Below are 19,256 nucleotides of genomic sequence, written 5' to 3'. Positions count from 1 at the left end.
AGGTTTTTACAATAGCAGTTTCGATGTGTATGTATCACAAGTGTGCGTGAGTGTAGGCCATGAAGTCACTTATGCTCACCAAGAATCTATTAATTCGATAAAAAAAAAATCTAAACAGAATTATAGAGAAGTAGGCCAGTAGCCTATTCTTAAAATTTTAAATAACTGTTTTTTTTTCTTTCTTTTCATTTTAATGCCATTTGATGGCCATTATTATTTTTTAGATTTAATTTGACAAAAAATATAAACAAAAATATTAATTTCTTAAAATCTTACTGACCCAAAACTTATGAACAGCAGTGTATAATATAAAAAAGAACCCAATAAACAAACAGACCAACACTCAAATACATGTATGTATAGTTTTATTTTTCTATACAGATTATTGTGTCAATGACACGTGGTATGAATCTATATACAAATGTTTCTCAAAAGTACAGTTTCACTAATGCCACAAAATACAGTGATATAAAAATGACAAAGTGATTGCAAAATGCACTGAAACTGTCTTGAGCTGTGTATCTCCTAGTGCTGGTATACTGTGCAACTGACGTCACACTGTCTATCAATAGACAATTTGAGTCAAACCCAGCAGGAAATCTGTGATTCATAGTGCCATTCCTGACCAATCTTAAACAAGATCTGAAAAGATTAATCAAATTGTGTTATCTAACCTGCTGTGTGGACCCAGTGACAGGGGCTGTTTGCATAAAAGGCAAATGCTGTTGCACGCTGAGCTGTAGAACTTAGAATATGTTGTGCATGTGCAGCATTGGTTTGTAGATTGTATACTGCATTTTACCTTTCCATACATTCTTCTGGGAACCCTTTTATGACAGAACATGATTATCTGACTCCTTAAATAGTGGTTTAAAGGGTTTCCAACCAGATCACGTTTTCATTTCCTTATTGTGCATGACAGTCACAATGCATTTATATACATATATATTCCATTGAAATAACTGAACTGCATGCATGGTAAGCCAGAGATGTGAAAAATCACAAAGATTTGTTTTCTTTCATTCCCCTAAAGTTTTTTTTTTTACTCATTTCGGTTCAACTGGAGTGATTCTCATGAGACTAATCTATTATCCACACTACATTACTAAAGTGATGGCTGCTTTTAATTTTATATGCAAATGAGGCAAATGTGAAAACACAAACATCTTAGCAGATGTCAACAGATGTATTAAAACAAAGAATAGACTTCACTGAGGCATTCAAAAATTGTTTTCACAATATATTCACAGCACTATTCATCATTCCAGCATTTCCTGTAGCCTTAAAAAAGCACAGTGTTGTGATGACCTTAATAGAGGGAATGGGCATCTGGACATGTGGTATTGATTTCAGCTGCATACCTACAGTTCTGACTGGAGTCAAGTTCATCTATGTGTTATGTTAGTAACAAAATATTAGCTTTTTAATGCAGCGTCTATAAAATTTCTAATTAAGTGCTTATAGTTGTGATTTGTTGGCAATACAAAATTCTTGAAAGTGCAAATGGTCAATTCTCAAATCTCTTTTACAAATAATTGAGCTCATTTGGTCCATTTAGAGGTTAGGGGGGATTCATCCTTAGATCTTCTGCAGCAAACACAAACCATTGCCCTCAGACGTTAGTGATCTCTATGCTTGAGTAACCGTGCATGGGACTGCCCTGAGTCCTCTGCAGGATCTTGATGCGATCTTCTCTTGGTGGTGATCCACAGCCGCCTTGAAAAGTCAAATCTCTCCCAACAGTGACCAGCGGATTGAATCTCAAAGGGCTCTGTGGAATGACAGAAAGGTTACTTATCCTTTTACAAATAACATGTAAACAAAGTTATGTCAATAACAGGACGGCCCATACCTTGCCAACTTTTTGCCTGGGAGAAAATCCTTCCTCAGTTTTGCGGCAGTTTGAGACAGGAGAATGTGTAGGAGTCCCCTCTTTCCTGTAGTCCTGAGTCTGGTTAGTTCTGTAAGACAGAAATCTGCTCGGTCACAAAGATCAATACAGTTACTGTTATTCTGAAGAGTGATTGTTAATCACCAAATATATGAATAAAGGTAAATGAAATACTGATTTGAGTTGAAGTGTAATAGTTTTATTAAGAGAAAATAAAATTATAAAATATAAATTATATTAAATGTAAGGGGGTTAATCAATTATGTTATAAAGTAATTTAGAGAGCTGTATAAGCTGTACATTTATTAATTATTTTTTGTTTATTGAAATTAAAGGTTCATTTTAATTTTTTTAAATGCCACAAAATTTTAACAAATCTACATAAGCCTAAATAAAACCTACCAGTAATTAAAATACAAGTACACACACACACACACACACACACAAATCAACCTCTTTGTTCTGCCTAAAAAGACCAAACTTAAAAATGTGATATTCAAAAGCAAACATTCTTTGCAACTATAACCGCTCATACGTTGTGTCCCAAACGTGCTTAAAAATACTGTACAGTCTACTGTAGAAAAGATTCTCTTCATTCAATATTTATTTGACAAAACTCATAAACATGAGTGACGAGCGAACTGATACGCAGCACTGCTCTGGACGACCGCTGGATGGTGGGATTGGCGATTGACCAATCAGAATTGAATTAGAAATATTAAATTGCTTTTTGAAATTAGTAATTATAACGACAAAGTACTAGCGCTCTAATAACTATCATCTGAAATATAGCTTTTTAAATATGGACTGCTGGACTATGTACAAATGTGAAAGTAGCGCTGGTCTTTTTCGGATGAGCGGACTGAAATACATTTTAGATTGTCATATAGCCTACTGCGGGACCATAACGTACAAAGTTATGGCTCTGCTGAAATGAAGCTTCACACACCTTGCTGGGTTGAGAAGCACTTTCATTTCCTCGTACAGATGACGATGGATCATGTGTTTATTGCTGGGGATGTCTAGAGCCTTGGCCATGCTGTCAGCGCTGAAGGTCGGATCCAGAACCATCACTGCGCCATGGATGCCACTGTTTTGAAGGCTATCAGCATATTCCTGCATAAAGACAACATTAAACAGCTTGGACATTTTATCAGGTATGTTCATGACATTTATATATTGTTAAGGATGGTTTGAGTTTCCAGATACTTATTGAATAATCCACATACACTGTCGTTGAAAAGTTTTTTTCTTTTTTCACACAACATTTTCTAAATTTTCTAACTTTTTTTATTCAACAAGGACATAATAAATTGATCAAGTAAAGAGTTTTAATTTTTATAAGGCTTGAAAAAAAGTTTGTATTGTATTGTTGTTGTAATCAGCTTTGCTATCTCATGAATAAATTTCGTTTTAAAATATAATTATTTAATAATAATGACACACTTTGCTGAATTTTTATTATTTTAATATTATACAATTTTAATAAAGGAAAGGAGGTGACTTTGTGACCAAGTATGGTGACCCATACTCATAATTTGTGCTCTGTATTTCACCCATCCAAGTGCACACACACATAGCAGTGAGTAGTGAAACACACACACCGTGAACACACACCCGGGGCAGTGGGCAGCCAATGCTGCAGTGAGAAGGGAGCATTTGGGGGGTTCAGTGCCTTGCTCAAGGATCTCACCTATTGGTATTGAGTGTGGAGAGAGCTTTGGATATTCATTCACCTCACCTACAATCCCTGCCGGACCTGAGACTTGAACCCACAACCTTTGGGTTACTAGACCGACTCTAACCATTAGGCCACTTGATTGGCATTAGAGAATTCTTTCAAAAACATAAAAAAAATCTTACAGACCCCAAACTTTTGAATGGAAGTGTACATTGTATGAACTTTGTATTACCTTAAGATCAATGTCTCCGATCCATTTAATGACACGGTGGCTGGTCCAGACCACCGGATCCAGATCTCGATTTTCACACTGAGCACGACGTGCCTGCATAGCCTGAAGAGACACATATATGAATATCACTAAAAACACTTTCACATTTTATATTTTCAGAGAGTGAATACCACAAGAAAAAATTTTCTTGCCTCTTTGTCAAAGTTGAGCATTTGCAGAAGCTGAATAGCTGACAGGATGCTGGTAACATGGAACTTGTTGGTGATGTTAAAGACGGTCTCCAGGTCTCTCCTTGTGATGGAGTTCAGTACTCTACCGTCCACTAACTGGTTGTGGAAGACCTGTGAGTACTGGGGAAGCCCGACATCACTCAGCCAGGTCTTAGACACCCAGTGATGATCCATATCAGCAGCTTTGGAAAGCCTGAGGGACACAAGTGTAACACAAAGCCAATGCCAATGCACTATAATATGTGTATGTGTGTTGTGTGGCTGCTCACCCTCGTCCATTCTCTGCTTCTCGGTAGTCCTCAATAGCTAGACGGAGCTTCCTGCGGTGCATGGGGCTGTTGATGCCCAAACCCAGCTCCAGGTCCTCATCTGTCAATCCCAGCAACACCTGCAACAGGAAGCAGCTCACTGTGACATCATCACATCACATCATCGCGAGGTAATCCGCTTTAACTGAGTAATCATTAACCAGATTAACGTCAGGGCTCATTGTAAGCATCTTGGATGTAAATATTTGTGCAACGTTAAGATGAAGTACTAATCAGCAGCCACAAAACTGAAAATGTTATCTTAGAATGTCACTTAATCAAGAAGAGCATTATAAATGGCCTTTGAGTTATGTGTATTTGTATTTACTTATTTATTTTTTCATTTTTGCCATTAAGGCAAGACAAGTGTTTCTTAAATATGCAAATGAGGCATCATCTAATTAAATTAGCACTGATTTGCATAAATGTCCAGAACAGGAATCTGAATTATAAGAATAGTAGGAATAGGCAAAATAATAATAATAATAATAATAATAATAATAATAAAAATTTACCTTCCCACTCTTGACATTTTCTGAGCAAGCACGCATGTACATTGGCATTGCCATGACAACCTCCAGCCAGGCCTGCACAGTGACCGCCCTCCACAGAGACATGGGCTTGCTGCGTGTAAGCTCCGCCTGCTGCAGCCGCTCCAGCTGCTCCTCGCCGTCTGATAGGCTGGGATGGTTCTGGCTGGAGAGGCTGTCTGAGTCTGGATTGGTCAGGAGGGGCAGGAATAGGAGGGGGGCAAGTTTAAGGGGTTCAGAGGGGTTGAGAGCAAAACAAAAATGCCTTATCCATTCTGCACATGAAAGCGTTTTATTGCTGTCATGGAAAAGCACCCACCTCCATATCCTCCTGTTTCATTTCAGTATTTTCTGCTCTTAAAATGCTTCTTAAATGACTCATTGAACCAACGGATATAATAAGGCCTGTGGTCTATCCTTACACAACCCAGACACCCTCTGAAGCATAACCACTTCCACATTTACTGCTAAACCGCTTAACCCCTTTCCCCTTCTTGAGTGATGCTAAAATGTAATTTACCTGGTTTTTATGCTAATCTACTAACTAGAACATATTTCTCCATTGTTTACTATAACACAAAAAAAATGCATTGCTGTCACAGTCCCTTTTGTGTTACATATTGCATTGACTACACTGTAAAAACTGTGTTTTTTTTTAAATTGTTACTTAAATGACTGAAGTACATTTTATAAGAAAATACTATTTCAAAATTTAATTTTTTTGTCATTTGTGAAACTTCTGAATGGAAATTCATTCCACAGCAATTTTTAAAACAGACTATTTAAGATTAAATTCATACAGATTTTTTTTTATTATAAGTTATTTATAGTATATTGTAATTTATTATGTTTTACACATTCTGTTAAACCACCACACCAAAATGACCAGATTTGATGAATGCTGTATAATCCACAACTGTAGTTTCATATGTATACCAGCAGGTGGCTATAAACTCTGCTGCAGTGCTGCTTGATATTCAGTTGAATCTGTTTGGATTAGATGTACAGCTAATTATTTAGATTATTTGGTGTCTGATAAAGCCCCCTAACGCTAAAAGTGTGTCCTAGCAGGTATAAAACAAGATTGAAGTCACCCTGAGGGTTCAGACTGAATCATCCTTCTCTTAAGGCTTCATCAGATTTTAATTAGCTGAAAAAATTACCTCGATAAAAGCCATTATCTGATGAGCATCGGGGCAGAGGACACCTATTCCAAACCTTAAGAGGAAACTGGTACTTTTCTAAGCAAAGACAGAGCCTTGACCTTGGTCGAGACATCCGAGAGCATCTGCTGGCTTATAGAAAAATTGATTTTAATGGAGACTGCAATCTGTTTCCTTTTCAAGTAATGAGAAGGAAAAACCCAATCTCTCTGAATTTACTGTAGCAAAGCTCTCCAGCATCCTTCACGAGGCTGTAAATAGAAAACTCTCAAACCTATCTAATGTACCTTTTATGATATATAAATATATATCCTCAATAAATGTGTAATATTTTTAAGTAAACCCTTAAACTAAATGAAATAAAAATCAGTTGGTCATGAGATGATGTTTTGGGTAGAGGTGCACATGACCGTGCTCATGTTTTGGATAACGGTGTACATGATAGACTTGTTCCAGTTGACATATTCATATGAGTTATGAATGTAGTGAGTTTGGGGCATTCTCATCCACTGAGGTAAGACAATGTTAGGACATGTGTTAACACAGATGGCGGGTAATTACAAATGAAGAGTAGAGCGGGGTTACCCCAAACCACGGCAACCCATGAACAAGAGGGTTAAGAGGAAACAACTCGCATACAAACACACACACAGGGTCAAGAAAAAAAGGCACATGAATGTTGGGTTATGTGTTTTTATTTTAAAATAAGGTTTATTTTAATAGTTTTTTGTTTCTCTTTAAATCTCCAGAATGTTAAAACCTCCTCATCAAGTCAAAGATAGTCTGGTTTCATTGAAATGTCTAATCTTTAAATAAAGGCCTTTAATAGATTTAATCTGACAGAATCTACTTTACAAACAACACAACATGAACTCATTATAATGACATGAGGAATGAGGTTCATTTTAATTTAAAAGATCAAAATAAAATAAAGAAAAAAATAAATAAATAAAAATCAGTGCAACCGAGATGCAAAGGATAGCTTGAAACAGAAAGAAATATGTGATATGTCAGCAAGACAATAGTCATGACATCATTGGGTTTAACATTAATGGAAAAGAATGTTATGGAAGCAGGGTGTTATGAGTTCTTACAGACATTCTATTTGAACACACGAGAGCAAAAAAAAAAAAGGTATATATATACTCCTATGTTTTTTTCTTTTGTACTACAAGCTGCACTATAACCCTTTGGCACTTTACTGATGTAAGGTCAGCACATTATTTTAACTATAGCCCAGATTTATGTGTAAATAATCTATGTGGAAACAAACTTCCCCAATATCACTTCAAAATCTAGCCTAATTCCTCAGGTTATAAAATATGTGGTTTTTAAGATGGAAACAGTCTAATAAATAATGCTACATGTCTTTTAACAAAAAGGGGCAAAAATGATTCGGACAAGGCCTGTTTGAGACATACCGTAACTGCAGTCCAATTCTAACTGAATTACTCCATCCTTTTGTAATCGGTCATCACAATTGAACTAAACTGCCTAAAATATAATTTATGCTGTCTTTCCAGACGATAAAGTATAGATTCTGGGAGGGTTTCATTTCACATTTGTCAAGATTAAAAAGATCCTTGGTGCAGCCTTTTGAGAAAACATGACACATAATAAAATATCCACTTTCAAATGATCATCATCCTGGTTTGGCAGCTGTCTGAGTGTAACTCTGAGGTAAACACACAAAATTCACCTGTTAAGGTGCGATCACATTTAACACTGCTTGACACGATTTCACAGGTGAGATCCAGTCATTTCAATAGGAACTGGTGTGATCAGGAGTTTCACGTGAGCGCGTAAGCTGCTCACACAAAGTTAACACGTTGACCAAATGAAAGCTGCTTGGTTTGAAAGTGACTTGCATGTGAGCAGTGCTTCTCGAATCGCTACACTATTGAGGATGGCCTTTGGAACTCTTTTTGCCTGTGAAATCTCACCAGATTTTTGCTAATGTGACCTCACCTTTATGCAGATGTTCCTCAGCGATTAGTTTACTGAGGTGAACAGCTAAGGCAAACATTTAGATACCATCTTATCTGGATGTACCTGGAAGATTGTAAATGTAAACATTAAAAGTGCACTCAGTAATTTTTTGTGAATGCATCACACAAAGTTAACAGATGCCATGTAGAAATGTCATTTTCAGCCCAAAAAGACTGAAGCGTTTGATATTACCTAAATATATTACCCCATGCGAGGACCTGCTCCAAGCACAATTAAACAGCTTTTATTAGGCTCGCATCTCATGTGATCATATCATGTTAATATTTTTCTCTCATCTCTGTATTTAAAATGTTTTAATGAGGGAAAAAAATGACTGAGTGCACCTTTAAATCTTTCAGATGGACCTCATGCTAGACAGCCTGGAGCGCTGGGTTCATGGTAAAAGCAGTCATGAAAAAGAAGCATTCCACATGAAGACATCAGCAAACACAAGGTGCACACGAGTTGCTATTTACAAATGCTCAGCAGTAATTCAAGTTTCCAGTTTATAAAAAAAAAAAGAGACATATTACCACAAATAAAGCATAATAACAGCATAAACATATTCACACGCAAATGATCCCATGTATATATTTATGAATGTAAACATATGTACATATGCATACATATATAAATATATATTTCATTTACATAGATGTTTTTTAAGTGTCGTTATATACATTTTGAGGAGGCAGCAGTTCTTCCTCTTTCCTGTATTTTTCACGGAGGAAAACATTTGAAGGCACACACAAAGCATTTGCACTCATACAAAATCCAGGCGTACATTCTACACACACTCATGCTCACACAATAGCACTATCACCAGTCAGCATCCTCCTCTATATAGTAATCAGGTGTGGAAGTACCATCAAACAGGCCCGGATCCAAGGACTTGCGTTGAGATTTTCCCCGGGCAAACACTCGAGAAAGTGAGCCGAGACTCATCTTCTCCTTCTTCTTCTTACGCTTCTGGTCCTCGAGGTCCTCCATGGACTGAAGCAAGAACAAGAAAAGGCAGAAAAAGAGACAGCGAGAGGGGAAGGAGAAGAAAGAATAGAAAAGTAATGGTGGACACATGGGGGCAGGTCAGTCATGTGGTTTCATCAGGAATCTCAGGAATGTCTGCCCTCTCTCATCAGCACTGCTTCAGGGGTCCACATGCTCCAAATTGGGTTTATTTGCATTCTCTCATCCTGGATTGTGAGATTGTATACTCACAAACATTTAACATCATAATACGTGCTAGTTTTCCAATCACATTTTTTGTTAGTATGAGCCATTTTTGTTATTTTTTATGATTTGATCCAAAAATTATACATTTAAGATTAAAATAAAAGCTGCTCAGGGGGGCTAACAAGAAGAGACTAGCTGATGCAATCAGTTAGTTTGCTGGTCCTGGAAGGTTTAAGCTGGTCTTCCTGCCAGAGCTGCTGAAATGTCGTGACCTAATGGTTAGTGAGTCTGACTCATATTAAAAGGTTGCGAGTTTGAGTTTCTGGCCGGCAGGAATTGTTGGTGGGGGGAGTGAATGTACAGCGCTCTCTCCACCCTCAATACAACTAATGAGGTGCTCTTGAGCAAGGCATCGAACCCCCAACTGCTCCCTGGTGCATAAACTGCTCTGGGTGTGTGTTCACTGCTGTGTTCATTCACAAGAAAGGGTCAAAAAAGTTCCTAATATCCCTCTAAAACCAGTAATTAGACCACAACAACCAATCTGGAAAACCAGTTAAGACCTCCAATCCAGTATAGGCATGTTTTTCTCTTCTAACAAATATGAAGATCCCATATTTACTATCATAACATGGATAGTGTGCCCTTGATGATGTTTGATCAATAAACCCTACCAATCCATTTTTAAGTTGTGCTTTAGCCATGACTATATTTACAACATAGCAAAGCCCCTTGTGCCTCATGATGTAAGATTAAGTAATCATTTTTTTTGAAAGCTTTTAAAAATGTAAAAAGATATAATTATTGGATTAAAAATGTAAACTTAAAACAATCAGAATTGTTGTTCTGGCTACTAACTGATTATTAAACCTAAATAGAAAATACATTTAAAAAAAAAAAGAATAGAAATCACAAAAAGCTCAATGAAAATTGAAAATATATAAATAAACAAAAATAAAAGCTATTTTTTCCTCAAATTGCTAAAAATTTAATTGTATAAAATAGCAAAAATTTAATTTTCAATTTGTATAAATATCACAATAGTTTACAAATTATGCTTAAAGGGTTAGTTCACCTAAAAATTACTCACCCTCAAGTCATCCTACTGTAGGTGTATATGACTTTCTTTTTTCAAATGAATCTAGTCAGAATTATATTAAAAATGGTCTTTGATCTTTCAAGCTGTTTCATGGCACTCAGCGGGTGTTGAAGTGCTTCAGTCCAAAAGAAGTTAAATAAAAAGCGCCCATCCTTAAAAAAAAAAAAAAAAAAAAAAAAAAGTGTCTCACATGGCTCCGTGGGTCCTCCTGAAGCAAATTGATGCATTTTAATGATGAGTCAGAGAGTCGGATCCATGTGCAGAACTTTTAATGAGGAGCATGGTCAGACAGGCAATGATCAGCAACGGCGTCAGGTATATAGGGATAACCAGAATCGATAACAGAAACAAGCAGATGTCAGGAGCAGGCAGCAGAGACAGTATAAACAATCCAAAGGTCAGGTACAGAGAGAACAAACACAAGGAAAACGCTCGGAAATGTCAGACTGGCTAAACAAGACTTCGCAGAGAGTGAGTGTGCTGCTTATATGTGTGTGTAAATGAGGTGCAGGACATTGGCTGAGGAATGATGTGCAGGTGTGGCAGGGTGATTGTGATGCAGTGACTCATGGGAAATGTAGTTAGGGTGTGGTGCAACAGGTGAGAGGTGCTAGAGTCCGAGTGACATCTGGTGGTAGATGTGGAAATGTCCTGATTGGAGTGCCCTCTACTTAAGTTCATGTGCACTTAATCGTGACATGCATTTTTGTTAGAAAAATAGCCATATTTAAAATGTAATAATCACTTTAATCTAGCTTGCGCTCACAGTATTAAACAGCTTGAAAGATCAAAGACCACTTTTAATATAACTCTGATTGGATGCATCTAAAAGAAGAAAGTCATACATATACCTAGGATGACTTGAGGGTGAGTAATTTATGGGCTAATTTTAATTTTTTGGGTGAACTAACCCTTTAAGTCACATTGGCTTCTACAAGCTAAATGTGTAAAACATATTCGGTTCAGTCTTGTGAAGCACAGCTAATTCTCCCAGGTACAAATGGTATCTTTTGATTTATCTGCATTAACTACCATCAAGACAAAACGGGCCCCTGAAGCCATGCTAATGAGCAGCGCAGGGACTGAATATTTGAGAAGAGTGAAGGTGGAGATAAAAACAAGTTGGGAAGGCTGATTACTTGGTCGGGGGTGCCAGGCAGCTCTTACATTGCAGAGGGAGTGAGTCCTGTGGCGGGGCGAGTTGATGTCGCTCGGGGTGGAAGAGCGGTCACCGTCGGCAGCTGAGGCATCGGAGATGACAGAGGGCTGGCGCGAGTGACAGGGGCTGATCCTCAAAGCAGCTGTGGTGGCATGAGACTGGTGTGTGAGTGGGCTAAAACACATTTGGTGTATCTGAGCATCAGGGGCGGCGCCAGGGAATTTGTAACACAGGTGCTGGGGGGGGTGCTAGATCACTGATGGGGTGCTCCAGACTCATACTTCCCACTTTCTCAGTTGTTCTCAGGAGCACACGTTTTGGGATTGATCTATGCATGCTGATGAACTTTAATCATAGTTTATAGTTAGGTCTATATGGAAACGAAAGTGGTTAACATTCAATCCATTCTTTTTCATCAGTAGTATTATTTGTGATTTGAATTTTGTGAACAGGAGTCCATCTTTTGCTGTTATATGACTTTGCTTTCACTTTCAATTTCACGATCTTGTCACGTTTTACAATAAAAGAGAGTTGTCTGTATTGCTTATATCTAGACACCTTTCACTTTTTAAGACTAAAACAAAAGATGTATTCAGTGTTATTTTTTAATTAAAAAGCACAACAACATTAAAACAAGATACACTGACAACCTCACTTACAAAACGTTTATTAACAAAAATGAATAAGATGAGGCATGGCATAGGCCTACACCACATGCTGTATTATATAATCACTAATAAATTACAGAACTTTTAGCAAACACTGAGGAATCAAATCAAATAAAAAATAAAAGAGAGCCATAGCATAATATGAAGTTAACAGCAAAGATCAATTTTTAAAATGAAAAGAAAAGTACAACTAAACTCGCTGCCGGTGACAGCTTGCATGTTTTTTCCCCTGCACAAGAATACCAACATCTTCACCTTCTCTGGTTTATTAAGCAGCGGTCTTTTACTTTACTTTAGCGTAAAAAACATTCATCGTTTCCGCGTCATTTTTTGCTGCATGCAGCCTCGCTGCGAGTATAAACTAGGCACTACACTCGAAATTCTGCAAGGTTCAAATGAGCTGCCATTTGATGATTCACATAGGCATCAGAAATGGCAGCGCTTATGAGTTGAACACATACTTTCATACAGTCTAGGTTGAACAACGCGTTGGCCCCATGTGCAATTGCTCACAAAATTTTGTCACATAGGCAGAAAAAATACGGTCACAGTCTGGAGTCCTGGAATTAAATATAACCAAAACAAGTTATTATTACTGTTTATATCAATAATCAAATAAATATAAATAAAAGTCGCCAACTCGGTTTTGTAATATTCTTTAATTTTGTTGTCCGTATGAAAAGGTTAATTTATTTCTATTAGACTGAAGGCACATCTATTTGGAGATGGCGAGTCAGTGTCGGCATTCAGCAACTTCATCTTTGCACCCTACACTGACTCAGAAAGCACTGGATTATTAATAAATATTTAAAATGTCTTCTTTTCCCCTGACACATTCATAATCATTTTGCAGATGCTTTGATTGTTTTATGCGCGAGCTGGAGCGCGGAGTAGGCTATAGTTTAATACGCCTGCATATATATTAAAGGATGGTTAATATATTATTATATTAACACATTTAATATATATTAACACATTTAATATAATATAAATATAATATAAAATCTTTATTCGGGGTTAAGCATTCTTAGCACATGGAAATGCTCCATTTTTAAAATAAAATGCTATATTGACATTATAAAAATGCGACAGCTGCAAATCATGTCGTTACTGCATTGCATGAGTTATGCATGCATAAGGAGTCAAATGTTTTTATTTGTATTTTTTATCATCATCTTATTTATCAAATACAATAGGCTACAGTATGTATATAATTGGTTCCAGGAAAAAAAATCTGTGGGGGTGCTATGGGGGTGCTTTTGTCTTTCTTGGGGGTGCTGAAGCACCTGCTAGCCCCTCCCTAGCGCCGCCCATGCTGAGCATGTGGTTGTGCAGGCCTGTACCTTGCCTGTCCGCGGGGTGCGAATGGTACAAGGTCTGTTGACTCTGTCTGATTGCCGCAGTGAGGGGAAGGTCTGCATGCATCACCCACTCCTGACTGCCGTTCACCACCGGCTCCGATGGCATCGCCACAGAATGACGCTTTGGCACATCTTTAGTGAGGGTGGCCAGAGACTGCTTTGCCTGGGGTACAAAAACAACATACACACACAAATGCTCCATATTTCAGTTATAATCACAAGAACCTTTATAAAGTTGGCTCTAAAATTCTGAGGCTACAAGTTGAAGTAAAATGCTGATTTTTAAATGTAATAAAGATGTTTTTAATAACAAATGAGGACATGACAGTAAAGTTTATAATGTTAAAATAGATTTCTATTTTAAATTTGTCAAAGAATCCTGAAAGACAATCCATAATTTCCACAAATTATTTATTGTTTTCTACATAATGTCTTGTGACACTAAAGACTAGAGTAACGACTGCTAAAAAATTGTCATCACTTTGCCATCATAGCATTAAACTACTTTTTAAAATATATTCAAATAGAGAACAAGTAGTTCAAATTTTTACTGATGTTTCACAATATTAGTGTTTTTACTGTATTTTTTTATATACAGCAAAAACAACACTATTATAATTCACTACGCACTGTATTATATTTCACTCTCTATTATATTTATATTCTATCTACTTGTTTTATTTATTATATTTATAAAAAACTTGGCACTCTAACACTAGAACTCTATTCTATTTCTATTCTACTTACTGTTCTTTTTATTATTAAAAACCTTGACTCTCTAACACACGCACTCTCTATTCTATTCTTCGTTTTCTTTTATTTATAAAAAAAACATTATCCTCTAACACTAGCACTCTATTCTATTTCTATTCTACCTACTTTTGTTGATTGTTTCTATTGTCCTCACTTGTAAGTCATTTTGGATAAAAGCGTCTGCTAATTGTAAATGTAAGTATAATGATTTCTTTATATTATAACAATTAATATTACAACAAAAGAAAAGCGTTATGATCATGTCCAGCTTTAACTTAAAAAAATGTTTTACCATATCTCAGTGTCTTGACGTTTAAGCTTATAAAACCTCTAACCCCTCAGATCACTTGGGGTGAAAAACAACGGATTTCAAACTCTCAGTGGGAGTCAAATCAATAGTACGCTTGAGATGTATGTGTGTGTGTGTGTGTGTTTGTACTGGTGGGGCACACGGGCACAACAGATTATGCAAAAGAAGTGAGTAATGATGCTATTACTGCACTGTTGACTGCCATTTGCCTCTTCATGGGGACTTTTGTGTGACTGCATGAGTCCATATGCTTATTTACAAATCATACTGCCAATCCAGCAAATGTAAAATTGCATAATGCAGTATGGGATCCATGATCCATCTATGGATCTTAACTGATGAATTTTGAATCTGATATATCTGCAGTCTGAGCCACTGAGACGTCATTTGAGAGCCTCAAATGATACGAGATGCAAACCATCAATAGAGAATGAGTTAAGACTAGATAAGAGGTGTTTGTGGGAAGTGGAAGTGTATGTCTGCGAGAGATAGAGATGCTTTCTCACCATGGTGAGCTCTGCCTCCAGCTCTTTGACTCTGTTGTCCTTCGTGTCTATCTGGGAGCGCAGGACGCTGGCTTGTTCTGTGGCCTCTTTGGTCTGCCGGCGCAGGTCCCATTTCTCTCTCTCCAGCATGTCCTTCTCTTTAGCCAGAGACTTTACCGCGTCCTCGCTCTCCTGTAGGACAGAACACAGTCAGCATCAGTTGGTTACACGCTATACAACATTCATACATGCTCAAGAAACTGTAAATAAGTGGATCTGTCAACATATTACTGACTGTATTGATCCCTAATGTTGTTTACCTATATCTTTTACATACGACCAAATGTATACTGTTGAATTTATTGCTTATTGTGGCAAATGTGGTCACTTACTTATAGAAAAAGTCATATAAATGTTTAAAAAGTGTTTAATTGGAATTGTAAATTATATAATAATAATATTTAGAATGTATAAGAGCAATCATGTATGCCACTGATCCACTTGAAGACATTTTTTCATAATAATAAAAGAAAAATAAATGAAAAAACACATAAAATATGATGATATATATAGCAGGGGTCCTCAAACCTGGCTCACAAGATTGACTGTCCTGCAGAGTTTAGCTCTAACCGTACTCAAACGCAGCATACTGAGCATACTAATCAGTGTCTTCAGGATCCTTAGAAAATCACAGGTAGGGGAGTTAGATCAGGGCTGGAAATAAACTCTGCAGCGCATTAGCCTTCCAGGGCAAGATCTGAGGAAGCCTGATATATATGATCTTAGAATTTACATAATTTATAAAATAATAATAATAATAAAATAATATGCACAATTTCACAATTTGGTATTTTTGTCCAAATAAACACACACACAGAAAAAAAAAAGATGAAAAATCACCTCACGGATCTTCGGGAAAAAAAAGTAATAAAAACATCAAAAATAAATAATACAAGCAAAGGTATATGATAAATAGTATCTATGAATAATAAAAAGATACAAATATATATCATTTTATTTAATAATTTACATAAAATTATAATATTAATAATAAAAAAAATATATAATAATATGACTTTATGTCTTGGTGTTACCACAAAAAAAAAAAAAAAAAAAAAAAGATTTTGATGAAAAATCCTTAATTTCTTTCCTGGGCTTCCTCAATCAAGATCAAATCTTTACTTTTATCATTACTTTAAAGAGTGACCCTCCTGACAAAAAAATAAATAAAAAATAAAATAAAAAAATCATATTAGTCAGTGGTGAATTAATCTTTCTTTATCTTTCTATTCTTTATCTAGTTCGCCTGAGCGAAAATAATTTTTTTTATATAAATATTATAGCACGATAGGTATAATGTTAGATTGATACATTTTTTTAAAGATTATGTCAGAAGACACACATGAAGCGTATAGTGGCACGTCACCTTTCTGTGCTGGTCATAGTTTCTGATGAAGTCTCGGAGCTGCTCTTCTCGGCTCTCCAGTGTGGTGTACAGCTGCTGCATCTGGTTCACCAGGTCAGCCTTTTCTGCCTTCAACCGCTTCCGATCACCCTTCATAGCTACACAAAATAAGTATATAACTATCTGAGTGTGTCCTAGATCATAACATTCATATTTTATTATTTTTGCAGAGTGGCTGCAACAAAAATACAGGCTTTGTGTCCTTAAATGACACGCGTCTGAATGAGCCTTGACCCTATCTTTTAGATAAGACTTGTGGTTATACAAAGTGAAGGAATACCCTGTGTGTGTACAAAATAAATAGCCTTAAAATCTACTGTCTTGTTAGGCACTCTTTATTGTTGGATTTAAGTCTGTTTTATTGTTATCAGTATAAATAAAGAACTGTGTTGCAGTGCACTGCTCAAAACAGCCTCAAGGGGGCACCACGCTCCACTGTAAACATCCCACGCGGAAAAGAGACTTTTGTGTTCTCTGTTACAAAACAATTAACAGTAAACACAAATGTATTAAATTTTAACGTTTTAATTTGAGAGGAAGCGTGAGGGGTAACAGATCAATTCAATCTTTTATTAACATTTGATTTATAACAACCTAAAGCGTGCTCTGGTCTGCTCTCCTTCACCTTGTAAAAAGTAAATCATTTATTTTACTTGAGACAACTGTCTCTTTCCCCCTCAAACCTCATTCCACAGTCAAACCCGTTTTCCCACTATCATTCGAGAGCTGTCGACATTCATGAGCACCCATGCACCCCACCACCCATCACTTCTCCCTCTCGAACCCATCTGTCTTTTTTCCAAACGGCCAAAAAGACCAAATCCGGTTTAGTTTGCTGAAAACTGTTCTTGATGCAGCCTGTTGTGTGTAGAATATATATAATGGACTGGCAGGTTACTTCAATTCCTGTTTAAGTACTACAGGTGTTACATTACAAACTGAATGGCGAAGTGTCAAGTAACACAGTTGACCTAGTGTAAAGTATTTCATATGTAGCACAGGGTGTTCAACACACAGTAGATCTCTTTAAAAAGTGTTCAAAAACCATTAGATAATATTTCAATGTGATTTGGATACTTTGGTTTGCTGTAGATATTGACAGCTGCTGTTTTCACATTTCACAGACAGAAATTCAGTTGAGAGCAAAAGTAGACCTTTGTGTGTTCTTGTTCTTGGCAGATTGTTCTCTTGAGAAAAATGCAAGTTATCTAGATTCCTAGGACGTCTAGGGTGTCATCTCAGGTGCGTTTCCTTAAATGATTCAGAAGATCTCAACAATGTTTTAAACTGCGCTTAATCATAATACCAGAAGTCTGAGATTAAAAGATTTTAATATGAACTTAAGTAAATTATTTGTGCTAAGCTAGCTGTATTCATTTTATAACTCCTTATCCTTTTTCAACAGTTCTTCAGAAATCATTCTAATATGCTGAATAACAGCGTTATATATAAATATCTTCTTATGATCAGCTCAATGCATCCTTGCCGAATAAAAGTATAATTATTTTTTTTTTTTTTTAAAGTGCTGTCTCCAAACTTTTTAACAGCAGTGCATTGATCATCACTTTAAACCTAAAACTAAATATGTGCTCTGGCACTTTCATACGTCAGCACTTCTAAAAACCCTCCCTTCACACTTCATCCTGAAGCACCTCCAGCTCACACTGCGGGAACGTACTGACAAGACACACTTTTGAACGAATGACGTTGTGTATCAAATCTCAACTCCTGTCTTCTAGTGCTTGGGTCCTCTGCTTATACAAGTCTCTTAAATACACTTAAAGAGCATTACTCGACAGATACACAGACAGCAGACAAGATAAGCTACAAGCACACACACACACACACATTAAATTCCCTGGTGACAGGTAGATTAGGTATCTATTACACTCTCAACTGAAAAACACATCTCACACATACTTGAAAGTTCTCTTTTGACTGCCTTTTTTCGTCTTTAAACTGTCTTTCATCCTCTTGCCAAACAACATCAGTAATTTATATCTTTTTTTTGGTAAACTAGTCAGTCTTGCTTATCGACTAGTTGGAAATAGTTGGACGCCCACTGTGACCCATCTCTATTACTGAAACAATGATTTTGGGTAAACTCAGGCGTTATAGATGTGTCTAGGGAGGGTGAAGCACTTGCACAGCACACAGGGGGGATTTCTCTGGTAATCCTGTGATATTGGCTTTGTGATTGGGGTTCAGACCTTGTAAGGCCTCCTTGGCACGTTCCAGCTCCTGCTCCTTCTCCCCCAGCTGCACCTTGAGCTCGGCGGCGGAGAGCGTGTCGGCCGAGCAGCCGCCGTGCGAGTCCTCCAGGTCTTTACTCAACATGTCCTTCATCTGCCTGAGGAGGTGCACCTCTTCCTGCAACTGAGCCACCTCCTCCCTCAGCAACACTATGGGAGAAATCCAGAGAGACAGAGATAAAGAAATCACTCAGTAACAAGTAGCTCTCGGCAAGTCCTCTGTTTTGATGCTACATGTTATTTTATTTTCCAATTGGCCAGCGGGCTGAGAGAAATCAGCATAATCATGAAAAACAAAGAGTGGCTGTTAAGATACTTCATTTTTTATTTCTCACTCTTAAACAATGCTATCTTTCATGCCTTTTTAATCACAGAGAAAGCACATCACATAATAAAGAAGCAACATTTAGATCGGGAGGGGTTGAGAGACAATTTCTATGCTATTTTCAAGGCTCTTTCAAAGAGTCAAGGGAGTTCGAGAACAGACGCATTAGGAATGAGAGTGAA

The 19,256-nt window shown here is 37.0% G+C and overlaps 1 protein-coding gene across 7 annotated transcripts in view; it reads right to left on the bottom strand.

The window, feature by feature from the left end:
• Positions 1-348: 348 nt before the first annotated feature.
• LOC128022286 (kazrin) overlaps positions 349-19,256 on the bottom strand; it is a 161,715-nt gene continuing 142,807 nt past the window's right edge. For 4 of the 7 annotated variants that reach the window (XM_052609664.1, XM_052609663.1, XM_052609665.1 and 1 more), the window contains 13 exons: positions 18,708-18,899; positions 16,459-16,595; positions 15,054-15,224; positions 13,467-13,647; positions 11,464-11,597; positions 8,891-9,017; positions 4,858-5,057; positions 4,304-4,422; positions 3,996-4,227; positions 3,805-3,906; positions 2,841-3,007; positions 1,853-1,961; positions 349-1,771 (listed from right to left, as the gene is read on the bottom strand). In XM_052609664.1, coding sequence (XP_052465624.1) covers positions 1,613-1,771; positions 1,853-1,961; positions 2,841-3,007; positions 3,805-3,906; positions 3,996-4,227; positions 4,304-4,422; positions 4,858-5,057; positions 8,891-9,017; positions 11,464-11,597; positions 13,467-13,647; positions 15,054-15,224; positions 16,459-16,595; positions 18,708-18,899 — 2,030 coding nt within the window. In that variant the 3' untranslated portion in view covers positions 349-1,612. Of the gene's footprint in view, positions 1,772-1,852; positions 1,962-2,840; positions 3,008-3,804; positions 3,907-3,995; positions 4,228-4,303; positions 4,423-4,857; positions 5,058-6,714; positions 9,018-11,435; positions 11,598-13,466; positions 13,648-15,053; positions 15,225-16,458; positions 16,596-18,707; positions 18,900-19,256 lie in introns of those variants that run through there. The other 3 variants (XR_008185895.1, XM_052609668.1, XM_052609667.1) reach the window with 3 other exon arrangements.

Source organism: Carassius gibelio, chromosome A11 (genome assembly GCF_023724105.1).
Source record: "Carassius gibelio isolate Cgi1373 ecotype wild population from Czech Republic chromosome A11, carGib1.2-hapl.c, whole genome shotgun sequence".
NCBI lineage: Eukaryota > Metazoa > Chordata > Actinopteri > Cypriniformes > Cyprinidae > Carassius > Carassius gibelio.
This window is presented reverse-complemented; position numbering and strand designations above follow the sequence as displayed.